General features: G+C 48.4%; 2 protein-coding genes across 3 annotated transcripts in view; one reads left to right on the top strand and one right to left on the bottom strand.

Moving 5' to 3' along the window:
- LOC106984453 (class I histocompatibility antigen, Gogo-B*0103 alpha chain) overlaps nt 1-12,986 on the top strand; it is a 218,141-nt gene that overhangs the window by 47,998 nt on the left and 157,157 nt on the right. Inside the window, exons 2-9 of one of the 3 annotated variants that reach the window (XM_053223387.1) lie at nt 75-147; nt 431-700; nt 903-1,178; nt 1,779-2,054; nt 2,169-2,276; nt 2,725-2,757; nt 2,898-2,945; nt 3,073-3,450. In XM_053223387.1, the coding sequence (XP_053079362.1) occupies nt 75-147; nt 431-700; nt 903-1,178; nt 1,779-2,054; nt 2,169-2,276; nt 2,725-2,757; nt 2,898-2,945; nt 3,073-3,077 (1,089 nt within the window). In that variant the 3' untranslated portion in view covers nt 3,078-3,450. Of the gene's footprint in view, nt 1-74; nt 148-430; nt 701-902; nt 1,179-1,778; nt 2,055-2,168; nt 2,277-2,724; nt 2,758-2,897; nt 2,946-3,072; nt 3,451-12,986 lie in introns of those variants that run through there. The other 2 variants (XM_053223388.1, XM_053223389.1) reach the window with 2 other exon arrangements.
- LOC106966627 (class I histocompatibility antigen, Gogo-B*0101 alpha chain) overlaps nt 1-12,986 on the bottom strand; it is a 388,211-nt gene that overhangs the window by 271,488 nt on the left and 103,737 nt on the right.

Genomic DNA, 12,986 nt, shown 5'->3' with positions numbered 1-12,986 from the left:
GGGCACCGCGGTTCCGGGTTATAAAGTTTCCGCACCCGCCTCCTGAGACTCACATTTCTCCTCAGACCCCGAGGATGCGGTTCGTGATGCCCCCAACTCTGCTCCTTCTGTTGTCAGGGGCCCTGGCCGTGACCCAGACCTGGGCGGGTGAGTGCGGGGTCGGGAGAAAAGGGACTCTGCGGGGCAGGAGCGAGGAGACCGCCCGGGGGGACGCGGAACCTCCTGGGAGGCAACTGTCCACCGCCGCAACCCCAGACCCCCACCGCCTCCCGCCCCGCCCCGGCCTGCCTTCCCCCGTCCCTCCCAGACTCCGCCCTGCTCTCCCCAACTCGGGTCCCCCTCTCCCTGCCCTCCTGGCCGCCTCCCCTGGGACCCGGGCCCCGCGCGGGGAGGAGGGTCGGGCGGGGTCTCAGCCCCTCCGCGCCCGCAGGCTCCCACTCCCTGAGGTATTTCGATACCATCGTGTCCCGGCCCGGCCTCGGGGAGCCCCGCTTCATCTCCGTGGGCTACGTGGACGACACGCAGTTCGTGCGGTTCGACACCGACGCCCCGAATCCGAGGTATGAGCCGCGGGCCCCGTGGGTGGAGCTGGAGGGGCCGGAGTATTGGGACCGGAACACGCGGAACGAGAAGAACAACGCACAGAATTCCCGAGTGGACCTGAACACGATGCTCCGCTACTACAACCAGAGCGAGTCCGGTGAGCGACGCGGGCCCGGGTCCAGGTCACGACCCCCAACCCCAAGGACGGGCCGGGGTCGCCCCGAGTCTCCGGGTCAGAGCGCTGCCCCGAGGCCGCGACCCTCGTCCCACGACCCTGGAAGAGCCCGAGGGAGCTTTTAGGCGGGTTTACTTTCGGTTTCACCTTAATCACTGCTGCTCTGGGGGCGGGGCGGGGACAGGGTCACACAGCATCCAGTGGACTTATGGCTGTGACATCGGGCCTGATGGACGCCTCCTCCGCGGGTACAGTCAGGTGTCCTATGACGGCAAGGATTACATCTCCCTGAACAAGGACCTGCGCTCCTGGACCGCAGCGGACACCGCGGCGCAGATCACCCGCCGCAAGTGGGAGGAGGCCTGTGTGGCCGAAGACATCAGGAACTACCTGGAGGGCACGTGCGTGGAGTGGCTCCTCAAGTACCTGGAAAACGGGAAGGAGACGCTGCTGCGCGCAGGTACTGGGACCGCGGGGCCTCCTCGATCTCCCCTCCCCTGGGGCTGGCTGCCCACGAGGAAGGGAAAATGGACTCAGTGTCATGACCCCTCCCACGGGTGGGAAGAGGGACATCCGCCTCGGAGTTCATCTGCCTACTAGAGACTGACTCACCTTGAGGGTGCTTTTCTCTAAAAGAGAGACAGGAATCCAGTCTCTCCCTGGGGTGCAGGTTGAGACATCCCTGAAATAACCCATCAGCAGTTCCCTCTGACCCTGGCAGCCACCTTGTGAACCCTGACCTTCCCTCTCAAGGCCTTGTCTCCATCTGGGAACATATTTGGAGATCTGACTCGGGGTTTTCTGAGTCACTCACCCTCCACCACACTCAGGACCACAGTGTGTTCCCCCCTTGGACCTGCAGCCTCCTACCTGGGTTCTCTCCCTGATTCCAGAACTTAACAAGGATCAGGAGATCCCAAAGGCTAGACTGCTCTCTGGGTTTTGTGCTTCTTCCATCCAGACCAGTGGTCCTGTCCACCTCAGGATGGTCACGTGGATGCAGTTTTAGTGGCCCATAAAGCTAAACCACAGTGTGGTTTCTCTGTTTCTTCTTCCTCAGAATCTCCCAACACAAGGGTGACCCGCCACCCCATCTCTGACCGTGAGGTGACCCTGAGGTGCTGGGCCCTGGGCTTCTACCCTGCGGAGATCACCCTGACCTGGCAGCGTGATGGGCAGGACCACACCCAGGACACAGAGCTTGTGGAGACCAGGCCTGCGGGAGATGGGACCTTCCAGAAGTGGGCGGCTGTGGTGGTGTCTTCTGGAGAGGAGCAGAGATACACGTGCCATGTGCAGCACGAGGGGCTGCCCGAGCCCATCACCCTGAGATGGGGTAAGGAGGGTTTGGGGTAGAGCCCCGTGTCAGGGAAAGCAGGGCCCTTCTGGAAATTTCAGAGTCAGGACTGAAGCTGGAGGTCTGGGCCCCTCACCTTCCATCCCTTTCCAGAGCCATCGTCTCTGCCCTTCATCACCATTCTGGGCATCATTGCTGGTGTGGCTGTCCTTGTGGTCACTGTGGTGGTTGGAGCTGTGATCTGGAGGAAGAAGTTTTCAGGTAGGAACAGAGTGGGGGGATCTGAGTTCACTTGTCCCACTGGGGGTTTTCCTAGGTAGCACATCGTCCTGCCTGGTTCCTGGGAAGTTCCATCCACACACATGGACCTGCCCACTCTGGAGCTGTTACTAACAATCACTCTGTAGCAAAGCACTTGTGAAAATGAAGAACAGATTTTCACTTGGTAATTCTGGTGACAGGGACCTGATTCCCAGCAGTGACAGGACAGAGAGGAAGGTCCCTGCTGAGGTCTGACCTCCAGCAAGTCAGGTGGTCCTGTGACCCACCCCACCCTCCCCACACACACCTGTTTCTTCATGTATCCAATCTTGTCCTGGGTCTTCAGTCAGAATTCTGGAAACTTCATTGTGAACAAGGATTAGGAGGTTGCTCTAGGATCACATGGCCCAGTTGTCCCAGGTGTCTAAAATGGTATTTTATTCCACAGGAGGAAAAGGACCAAGCTACTCTCATGCTGCATGTAAGTATTGAGGAAATGATCCCTGAAACCTGGGATAATGTAGACAGGACCCCTTGGGGAGCTCACGCCCCCACCCCCAATAGCTGCTCCTTAGTCTCAACTCCTGTGACTCTGATCATGTCCTGTTTGTTCTACCCCAGGCGATGACAGTACCCAGGGCTCTGATTCCTCTCTCATGGCTCTTAAAGGTAAGACTCTGGAGGGTGAAGTGGGAAGGATTGGGGGCACTAGGGACACTTTGAGCATGAGGGGGGCTGTTGAAATGTGGCACTTATGTGACTGACCTAAATGTGTTCATGATAATTTTTTTTACAGTGTGAGACCCACTGCCTGTGGTGCACTGAGCGATGCAGGATCTGTTCATGCTCCCACTTGGTGACATCGAGATCCTCTGACTTCCTGCAGATGGTGTCACAATGTGTCTGCATTCCTATTAGCATATCGTGAGGACACAGAGGACTGGCCCCCATGCTCACCATGACCCCTCCCATACTGATTCGTGTTCTGTCTCCATTCCTGTCTTTCCTTCATGTTGGGCTGAGTACTGACGCCTTACTTCCCTACTGAAAATGAGAATCCTGATAAGAATTTGTGTTTTGTAATTCTTGGTATGTGGGCATGATGAGATAATAAAAGAGAGGATTTGTATGGTTGGAACAGAAAATAAATGAAAGCCCTGAGAACCTTCCAGAACCTGCATATTTCCTGTGCCGTGTCTGTTGCAGGTGGGGACAGGAGAGGGCTGGAGGAGCCGAGCGGGGACAGGGTTGGGTCCAGTCGGTGCTCAGTGCATCCTTGGTGTGTCATGCTCCCTCCTCAGCTGGGTCATGTCTCTGCTCCTTGTCCTTGTCCCTTCTGTGGAACCTTGTCTCACCAGGACCATGACCACAGGGATGTGGACGTCACCTGTCACCAGGACCTTGTAGAGCCAGAGCTTCCTGTGACTGGGTCAGCCCAGGCTCCATCCTGGGTTGTGACCTCAGGCCCATCTTTTGGGGTTTTGTTCCCTTGTGTCTGTGATGCATCAGGCCTGTTCTTGCTCTCGTGTCCGAGTTCCTGTCTCATTCTCCCCGGATCACCCCGGTGGTTACAGCACCAGGAGTCCTTTGGGCTGTTGTTCCCACAGGCCTAGGTGGCCCCTGCACACAGGGGTCTCTGGGGTTTGGAGACATGAATTTTCAGATTCATCCAATCTTCCCCTTCCTCTCGAGCTGTCTTCTGGATTATTCTTTAGATTCTGGAGGTAGGAGGAGTCTGAGAGTTTCTCATCGTTACTACGCTTCAGTTAGTTTCTACCTTCCCTGCCTCTCTATGCCCTCTCCCTGCCCTTAGTTCTAGTGATGCTGGTGTGGCTCCCATCCACGTTCATGGATTTATAAAGCAGGGTCTAATGTAGATTTCTATTTGGTTGGAGCAACGGCCTCATAGAGCATAAATACAGTGATTCTAAAGACAGGAATGTAACTGTGTGCTGTGCTGTGCAGGGGTAATGCTGTGGGAGGGGGAAGCTGAGCAGAGAGAGTGGGGAGCACCCCTGGGGGAAAGTAGAGGCTGCACTGATGGTGAGGTGGGAGCACTTTTCTGCGGGAGCTGCCACAGACTGGCTGTGCCTGAGGCTCATCCAGAAGACAGAGGTCCTCTGCGCTGACCACTTGTTCCACTGATAATGTCGTGTGCCACGTGCAGGACCTGCTATTTTTTCATCTAAGCACCTCAGTAAGTAAAAAGAGGCAAACGTGCTGGTCTTGTGGAGAATATGTCCTAGGGGTGAGGGACAGACTCTACTTGACCCTGGATCAATTTGGGGACTGAGGGCAATGACCCCATTGAGCAGTCAGAAATCCAAGTATAACCTTTGACTCCCCTGAAACTTAAATACTACCACTAATAACATATTGTTGATAAGAAGCCTTACTGAAAACAGGAACAGTCATTCAACACATGTTTTGTACGTTACATGGATATGTACATGTATTCTTACAATAAATTAAGGTGGAGAAAATAGTAAGAAAACATAAAAGAAACTGCATTGACAGCACTTATTGTATAAAAGTCCACAGATCGGTGGATGTGCACATGTCAAACCAGTGTAATTCAGAGTCAACTGTATATTGTACAAATGTGGTAAATAAGGGAAGTGTTTAAATTGGAAATTGGTAGGTGCTTTGAGGAAGGTGACCCAGAGAGTTACCTGTGCGGGGACAGGGAAGGTGGCTACTTTACTATGGTAGTAAGTGTGAGCCTCACTGGGAAGCTGACCTCTGAGAGATGGGTGGGACACAAGGAGTTGTTGAAGAGCATGTCTCAAGGAATTCTTTCCAGGCAGGGGAACTTCCAGGCACACACACCAGGGCAGGAGCGTGTCCTTGTTCAAGGAAGGGTGAGAGGCCACTGTGGCTGGAGCAGAGAGCATGGGAAATGCGCTCAGATATCTAGGCTTTAGGATTAGAAGGCTTTTGAGTTTTCTCTGAGTGACATGTGGAGTCACCGGATGGTTTAGATCAGATGGTTCACGTCGTACTACTTGTCTTAGCAGCATGTTTGCTGCTGTGCAGAATCGAGAGGTGAAGGGCGGGAGACCAGTAGGGAAAGTGTAGGAAGCCAGTGCAGTTTCCAGGAGGGGGGATGTTGGATTTATTTAGGGGTTTGAGGAGAGAAAATAACAGGAAGTGACTGTACTTTTGGTGTGTGTGTGCGTGTGTGTGTGTGTGTGTGTGTGTGTTCTGGATACATTTAAAGATGAACTTTGCAGCATGTCCTAATGTATGACTTCTGGGTTGTGAGAAGGAGGAATCGAGGACAGCATCCAATACTTCAGACTGCAAGAAGAAAGGGGGGGTGTCTTCCAATGAGACAAGGAAGATTTTGGAAGTAGGACTTTTGGGGAAGCTTCATCACAGGCACTCAATTTAGGAATGTCAAATCTGAAATTATTAGAAATACAAGCGAAGTTCCAGCTGGAGATAGAGTGCAGGGTGGGAGAAATATCTAGGTTGAAGAAACAGATGTGGGAGGTGACATCATATAAATGATGTTTAGAGCCTTCAGCATAGATCAGGTCACCAAGGAGTTGATGGCCATAGAAGAGAAAGGAACAGGACCAAACCCTGGACTCCTCATTGCTAAGCAAGCTGATCAGAGCACACGCACATACTGAACAGTTCTGGTTCTGCACCTAGAAGGCACATAGGCCAGGGTAACCAACCTTCAGTGTGCACAGAAATTTCCTGGACTTAGGAAGAGCTAGACAGTCTGGAGTAGAGCGTGAGATTCTGGGTTTATAACAAGGTTGGTGATGCTTCTGGTCTTCAGATCACACACTGAGCAGCAAGCACATAAAGCAGGATCCCACGTGGCTGTGCCTCAGCCTCTCCTGTGGGGCTTATTAAGTAGTGATTCCTGGGTCCACGCTCAACACTCTAACAGGGTATGTGGAGAGAGGTCTGAGTGTTTTGTAATGAACCCATAAGCAATCCTGGGGTTCCACCAGATCGAGTTGCAGTGAAGTCACTGATGAGAGCCCTCATTGTGGGAAGGGGTCTTACATCCACATTTAAAAGTTGTTTTTTCTAGGAAGAAAAATGCAAGACCTGCTGGGACATACATATTTTCTCTCCCAGGGGGCAGAGCCAGGTGGCAGATTGAGGAAGTGGTTATCAGCTCAACATAAAATCTCTGAGATAACAAGAGTGTAGATCTTAAATGTTTGTACCACACAAAAGGAAATGGTAACTATGCGACAAGTTGCAGGTCTAGGGTAATGTTCTGGTTGTAAGCATTTTGCAGCATAGAAACGTATCAAGTCAAGAAACTGTAGCCTTAAACTGACACAATGGTGTATGTCAGTTATATCTCAGTAAAACTGGTGAAAAAAAAGTCTGAAATCAGGCTCTCTAACGCTATTCCCTACATCAACTTCTCCCTCTTTGTGATACATGTGCACAGTTACAGACTGTGATGAGAGAAAGAGAATGTGGGGCCTTGTTCTATTTCAAGGAAAGTCACAAACCAGGCTTGAGTCTACACAGACAGGAACAGAATCCACAATGGACCCGAGGGGGAGGCTCACATATAGCCAGGGCCCTGCTCCTGGGTATAGATGCCACCCTCGCAACACAGTCCCCTGACATAGGACACTGGATCCGGAGGCTGAGACTGCTGTTGCTGCTGCCCCTTGCAACTGCATGACACCACTGTCACTCAAACACCGGTGCCAAATGCCATGTAGTGTGGTCCCAGCCTATCTGTCCCATGTCCTGAGAGAGATTCTGGCAGGTGGTCACGTGACTGTGAAGTTTCATGCCACGTCCAATGCAAGGCTGTTTGGCAAAGTGGGTTCTCCTCTCCATGGTCTCTGCCCTCCGTCAACATTTTTAAATGTGGAAATTTTTCCTATGGGAAGAGGATACTAGTCCTGGGCATGGAAACCGGGGGGGGGGGGGGGGGGGCCAGGAATGGAAAAAGAATGACAAATTGCAACATTTGGAGCAGTGATTTGAGACTACAACTTGATATGATACATTGTAGGCACTCAGGTCAGATTGGAGGAAGGAGTGACTAAATACAGCGTCTTCCAACTTTTCCCCTTGATAGTTGTTATGGGATCCAGCTTTTGTCTACTCCAGTTGTACTCACAGGTAAGTGGAGTAGCACTGTCAGGTGATGAAGTGATTGTTCAAAATGTCTTCTCCAGCCTTTGTCTCTTCTTAGGATTAAGTAACCCAGATCTGTAACACTTCAAATAATCCTCATACATACAGTAACACTTCATATTTTTTGTACATGCCCGTATTTCTGGGCAGAGTGTCCAAAATTTACCAGGTTTTATGTGACCCTCACAAAAGTCTGCAAAATCATTCCAGGTTAGACATTATGCTCCTCCACGTCTGGTCCACGAACAGCTAGTAATCAAACTGGTTTTAGCAGATCCAATGACGATATACAGGCTTATTTTTGTCTTGATTGCCAGTCTGAGACAGGATAAGGTTTCACTTTCATTTCTGTCTCTATCTGTTGTGGGCTGATGCACATTCACAGACCAGCGCTGGCTCACAGAAGACACAGATCACCATTGGTTTAGGTAGACTTGTATTCTACCACCTTGTGTGGTGCTGGATAAATCGCAGAAATGAAACAATTGTGAATGGGGATCCTCTTCCAGTAACACAGTAGACTAAGTTTTAAGACTGCCTCTTCCAATAAAAACAACTAATCATGATTTATACATAGATGTATACAATAATATGTATAAAATATATATTATATATTGTATATATTTCACCCACAAGAAAAATCAGGAGAATAATAATCATTTAGGCCAAAATATAATAATAGGCAAAAAGCCAGGGATGATGGCTGCTCTGATACTTATGGTGTATTTCAAATCTAGAAAATCTTTGCTTGCTTCTCAGGCTCATGAACTTCATAGACAAGAAATAATGCCCAGAGCTCATTCTATTTCATGAGAAACATCCCTCCCTGAAAGTATGGGAACCTAAGATTCATAGATTCATATCCTCAGGAAAGGGTGACACGAATCAGATTGACTCGACTCTGTCTTCAAGAACAAGAAGATATTATTCTAAGGAGGTTTTCTTGGAGCTAGCACTAAGTGAGCAAACAGCTACTTCAAAGAATTTCCAATCACAGACTAACACTTCTGTGATTTGTAGTCCAAATTTGCGTTTATTTGGGGCCAAAATACCTTCTAGTCATTAGTTCAGTTTATTATTGTCCTGGATTGATATTGACTCAAGTTTATAAGAAAGAAACAAATTTCTCTAGAGAAATCTACATTTAACCTATGTGTCAAAAATTTACACAAAGAATTGCACAAAGAAAAAGAGAAACTTGGGGCGCCTGGGTGGCGCAGTCGGTTAAGCGTCTGACTTCAGCCAGGTCACGATCTCGCGGTCCGTGAGTTAGAGCCCCGCGTCGGGCTCTGGGCTGATGGCTCAGAGCCTGGAGCCTGTTTCTGATTCTGTGTCTCCCTCTCTCTCTGCCCCTCCCCTGTTCATGCTCTGTCTCTCTCTGTCCTAAAAATAAATAAACGTTGAAAAAAAAAAAAAAAGAAAAAGAGAAACTTGCAGCATGAAATGTAAACTACAAACGGGAAAAAGACTTGATTGAGTAACTTGAGAAAGAATAGGTAGTAAAAAGAAGGTCATAAAACTTCAATATTGCACTCCTAAGATAAAATAGAACATGACCAGGATATTATATAAATATATAAATATATGTTATGTGAATAACATACATACACATAATACATAATAATACATAATATTGTATATTATGTATATAAATATACATAATAATGTATATGACATAAAGAAAAAATGCTAGTAAAGATAAACAGCATCACTTTATAATGATAAAAGGGTCAAATTATCCTGAATATATTGTCACCTCAGCGCCAAATACATGAAAACAAAACAGACAGAAATTGAGAAACAGATAATATGACAGTAATAGTCAGAAACTGCAATATATCACTTTCCATAATGGATAGAACATCTATGCAGAGATCAATAAACATAAAGAAGATTTGAGCCGTACTATAAACCAATAGTACAAATCTGACATTTATTGAACATTCCAGCCATGCACAGAATACACATTCTTTTCAAATGCACGTGGAAATTTCTTGAAGATAAATCATGTATATTCCATTATATGTGTGTGTGTCTGCGTGTGAGTGTGTGTATACCACCTCTTTTCTTTTTTTTCAATGTTTTTATTTATTTTTGGGACAGAGAGAGACAGAGCATGAACGGGGGAGGGGCAGAGAGAGAGGGAGACACAGAATCAGAAACAGGCTCCAGGCTCTGAGCCATCAGCCCAGAGCCTGACGCAGGGCTCGAACTCTCGGACCGCGAGATCGTGACCTGGCTGAAGTTGGCCGCTTAACCGACTGATACCACCTCTTTTTTATCCATTCATCAGTAGATGGACATTTGGGCTCTCTTCATCGTTTAGCTATTGTTGATAATGCTGCTATAAACATTGGGGTGCATGTACCCCTACAAATAAGTATTTTTGTACCCTTTGCGTAAATACCTGGTACTGCAATTGCTGGATCATGGGGTATTTGTATTATCAGTTTTCTGAGGAACCTCCATACTGTTCTCCAGAGTGGCTACACCAGTACATTCCCACCAACACTGCAAGAGGGTTCCCCTTTCTCCACATGCTCCCCAAAATCTGTTGTTTCCTGGGTTGTTCATTTTAGCAAAATGTTAGCATATTTTCTTTTTTTTTTCATGTTTGTTTGTTTTTAATATAATTTATTGTCGACTTGGCTCACATACAGTGTATACAGTGTGCTCTCGGTTTTGGGGGTAGATTCCCATGATTCATCACTTGCATACAACATCCACTGCTCATCCCAACAAGTGCTCTCCTCAATGTCCATCCCCATTTTTCCCTCTCCCCCGCCCCGCAGCAACCCTCAGTTTGTTCTCTGTATTTAAGAGTCTCTTCCGGTTTGCTTATCTCCCTCTCTGTTTGTAACTGTATTTTCCCCTTCCCTCCCCCCATGGTCTTCTGTTAAGTTTCTCAAGTTCCACATAACAGTGAAAACATATGATAACCTGTCTTTCTCTGAATGACTTATTTCACTTAGCATAATACCTTCCAGTTCTATCCACATTGTTGCAGATAGCAGGATTTCATTCTTTCTCCTGATGTTAACATATTTTCACATGTCTGTTAGCCATCTGGATGTCTCTTTTAGAAAAGCATCTATTCATGTCTTCTGCCCATTTCTTAACTGGGTTATTTGCATTTTTGGTTGTGACGTTTGCTAAGTTCCTTATCGATTTTTGAAACTAATCCTTTACCAAATATGTCGTTTGCAAATATCTTCTCCCATTCTCTAGATTGTCTTTTAGTTTTGTTGGTTGTTTCCTTCACTGTGCAAACGGTCTTCATCTTGATGAACTCCCAGTAGCTCCTGTTTGCTTTTGTTTGCGCTGTGTCTAGAAGAAGTTTTTATGGATGTTAATGGTTTCCTATCTCACATTTAGGTCTTTCATCCATTTTGAATTTCTTTCTGTGTATACTGTAGAAAAGGGATGTAGTTTCATTCCTCTGTCTGTTGCTGTCCAGTATTCCCAACACCATTTGTTAAAGAGACTTTTTTTCCATTGGATATTCAATCCTCCTTTGTCGAAACTTAGTTGACCATATAGTTGTGGGTCCATTTCTGGATTTTCTATTCTGTTCCATTGTTCTATGTGTCTGCTTTTGTGCCAGGACCATACTGTGTTGATGACTACAGCTTTGTAATACAGCTTGAAATCTGGAATCGTGATGCCTCCAGTTTTTTGCTTTTCAGAGTTTCTTTGGCTATTTGGGGTCTTTTGTGGTTCCATACAAATTTTAGGATTATTTGTCCTAGCTCTGTGAAAAATGCTGGTGGTATTTTGATAGGGATTGGATTAAATGTATAGATTGCTTTGGGTAGGATAGACATTTTAACAATGTTTGTTCTTCTAATCCATGAGCATGGAATGCTTTTCCATTTCTTTGTGTCTTCTTTGATTTCTTTCATAAGTGTTCTATAGTTATCAGAGTCCAGAACTTTTTCCTCTTTAGTTAGGTTTATTCCTAGGTATCTTATTGTTTTTGGTGCAACCCCAAATAGGATTGATTCTTTGTTTCTTTTTATTTCTGCCTCGTTATTCGCATATACAAATGCAACAGATTTCTGTACATTGATTTGACAATCTGCTATTTTACTGAATTCATGTGTTAGTTCTAGCAATTTTTTGGTGGAATCTTTCGAGTTTTCCATACAGAGTATCATGTCTTCTGAGAAGAGTGAAAGTTTGAGTACTTCCTTGCCAATTTGGATGCCTTTTGTGTCATTTTGTTGTCTCATTGCTGAAGCTAAGACTTCCAGTAGTATGCTAATTTTCTGAGGAGTCTTTGCCCAGAGACTCTCCCTCCCACTGTCCTCCTGCCATCACCACGGGGAAGGCTGTGGCATGGTGCTCAGAGCTTTGTCAAGACTTGTCCCCTGTCTTGGTGCCCCTCCTCCTCCCTCCCCTCCAGTGCAGTCTCTTGGCCTTCCTCATCCTGGGTCAACACCCACACTGTCCTGTCCCCTCTCCTGCATCCCACCCTCACTCCCTCGTGGCCTCCACTCTCCTTGTGCGCAGGAATCCCAGTCTCCCTGGTCCCTCTGCACCCCTCCCCTATGGTCCCTTGCCCACATGCTGGGCCCTCACCAAGCTCTCCTGTCTCAGGACCTCCTCCCATGGGGCCCTGCCATCAGCACCCACTCCTCCTGGATCCTAGCCCAAGTCCCCTCCTCTCCTGTCAGCCTCTGATTCAAGTTTGTTCTGGGACATTCAGTCCCCCCTTCCCAGACCTCAGCACTAGCCTCCCCTGCTGGCTCCTGCCTTCCCCTCTCCCCCACCAACCAGAAAACTGCTTGAGGTCCATTGCCCTTATCCTTGGCCCTAACCCCATCCTTTGGTTCCATGACCTCAGTGGGCCCCACTCCTGACATCTGGTCTCCAAACTGGTTGTCTAGCCACGTGGTCAGCACCAGACTTTCCCCACAGCCAACCTTCTCCCAGCCTGCCTGTCCTGGTTTGGAAGTCTCCCCTTAACTCTCCTTGGAGATATGACCTGCCCTCCTCCCAGAAGCACCCCCACCATGCAGGTCCTTCCCCAAGGTATGCACTGGGGCATGTCGGGTCTATTTTCTCTTCCACTGCCCCTCCTTTCTAATATAGACTACCCTTGGGCTCACTGTCCTGTCTTTCAGAGACCCTCTGACTGCCTCTCCCCAGGGACACTGGCAGGTCCATCCCATTCCTCACCTGGGGGCCTCATCCTGCCGCGCTTCCACTCTGGGCCTAGGCCCACACCTTCCCCCCCTCTCCCAGGGCACTGGGCTACTCTAAACTCCCTGTGGTCACAATCCACTCTACAGCCCACTCATTGCCCCCCTACCCCGGGGCCCCACCTCATTCCTGATGAGTCTTCACCACAGGAAGCAGCCCCTGGCTCTGGACCCCACCAGCACCCACCTGTGCACCATGGCAGCTCTGGCCAAACATCCCTCAGCCTTGTCCCCCCGCCCCCACCCCTGACTGCCCTTCCTTCCCTGCTGACAAAACCTCTCCTTCAGCATGGCCTTCCTGTCCGTCCCTTGCTCCCTGCAGGCCAACGTCTGCCTTGACTTCCAACCCACACCACCTACAGGAGCCCGTGTC

This window comes from Acinonyx jubatus, chromosome B2, assembly GCF_027475565.1.
Source record: "Acinonyx jubatus isolate Ajub_Pintada_27869175 chromosome B2, VMU_Ajub_asm_v1.0, whole genome shotgun sequence".
NCBI lineage: Eukaryota > Metazoa > Chordata > Mammalia > Carnivora > Felidae > Acinonyx > Acinonyx jubatus.
The sequence above is the reverse complement of the archived record's forward strand: the minus strand, read 5'-3'. Positions and strand labels throughout refer to the sequence as shown.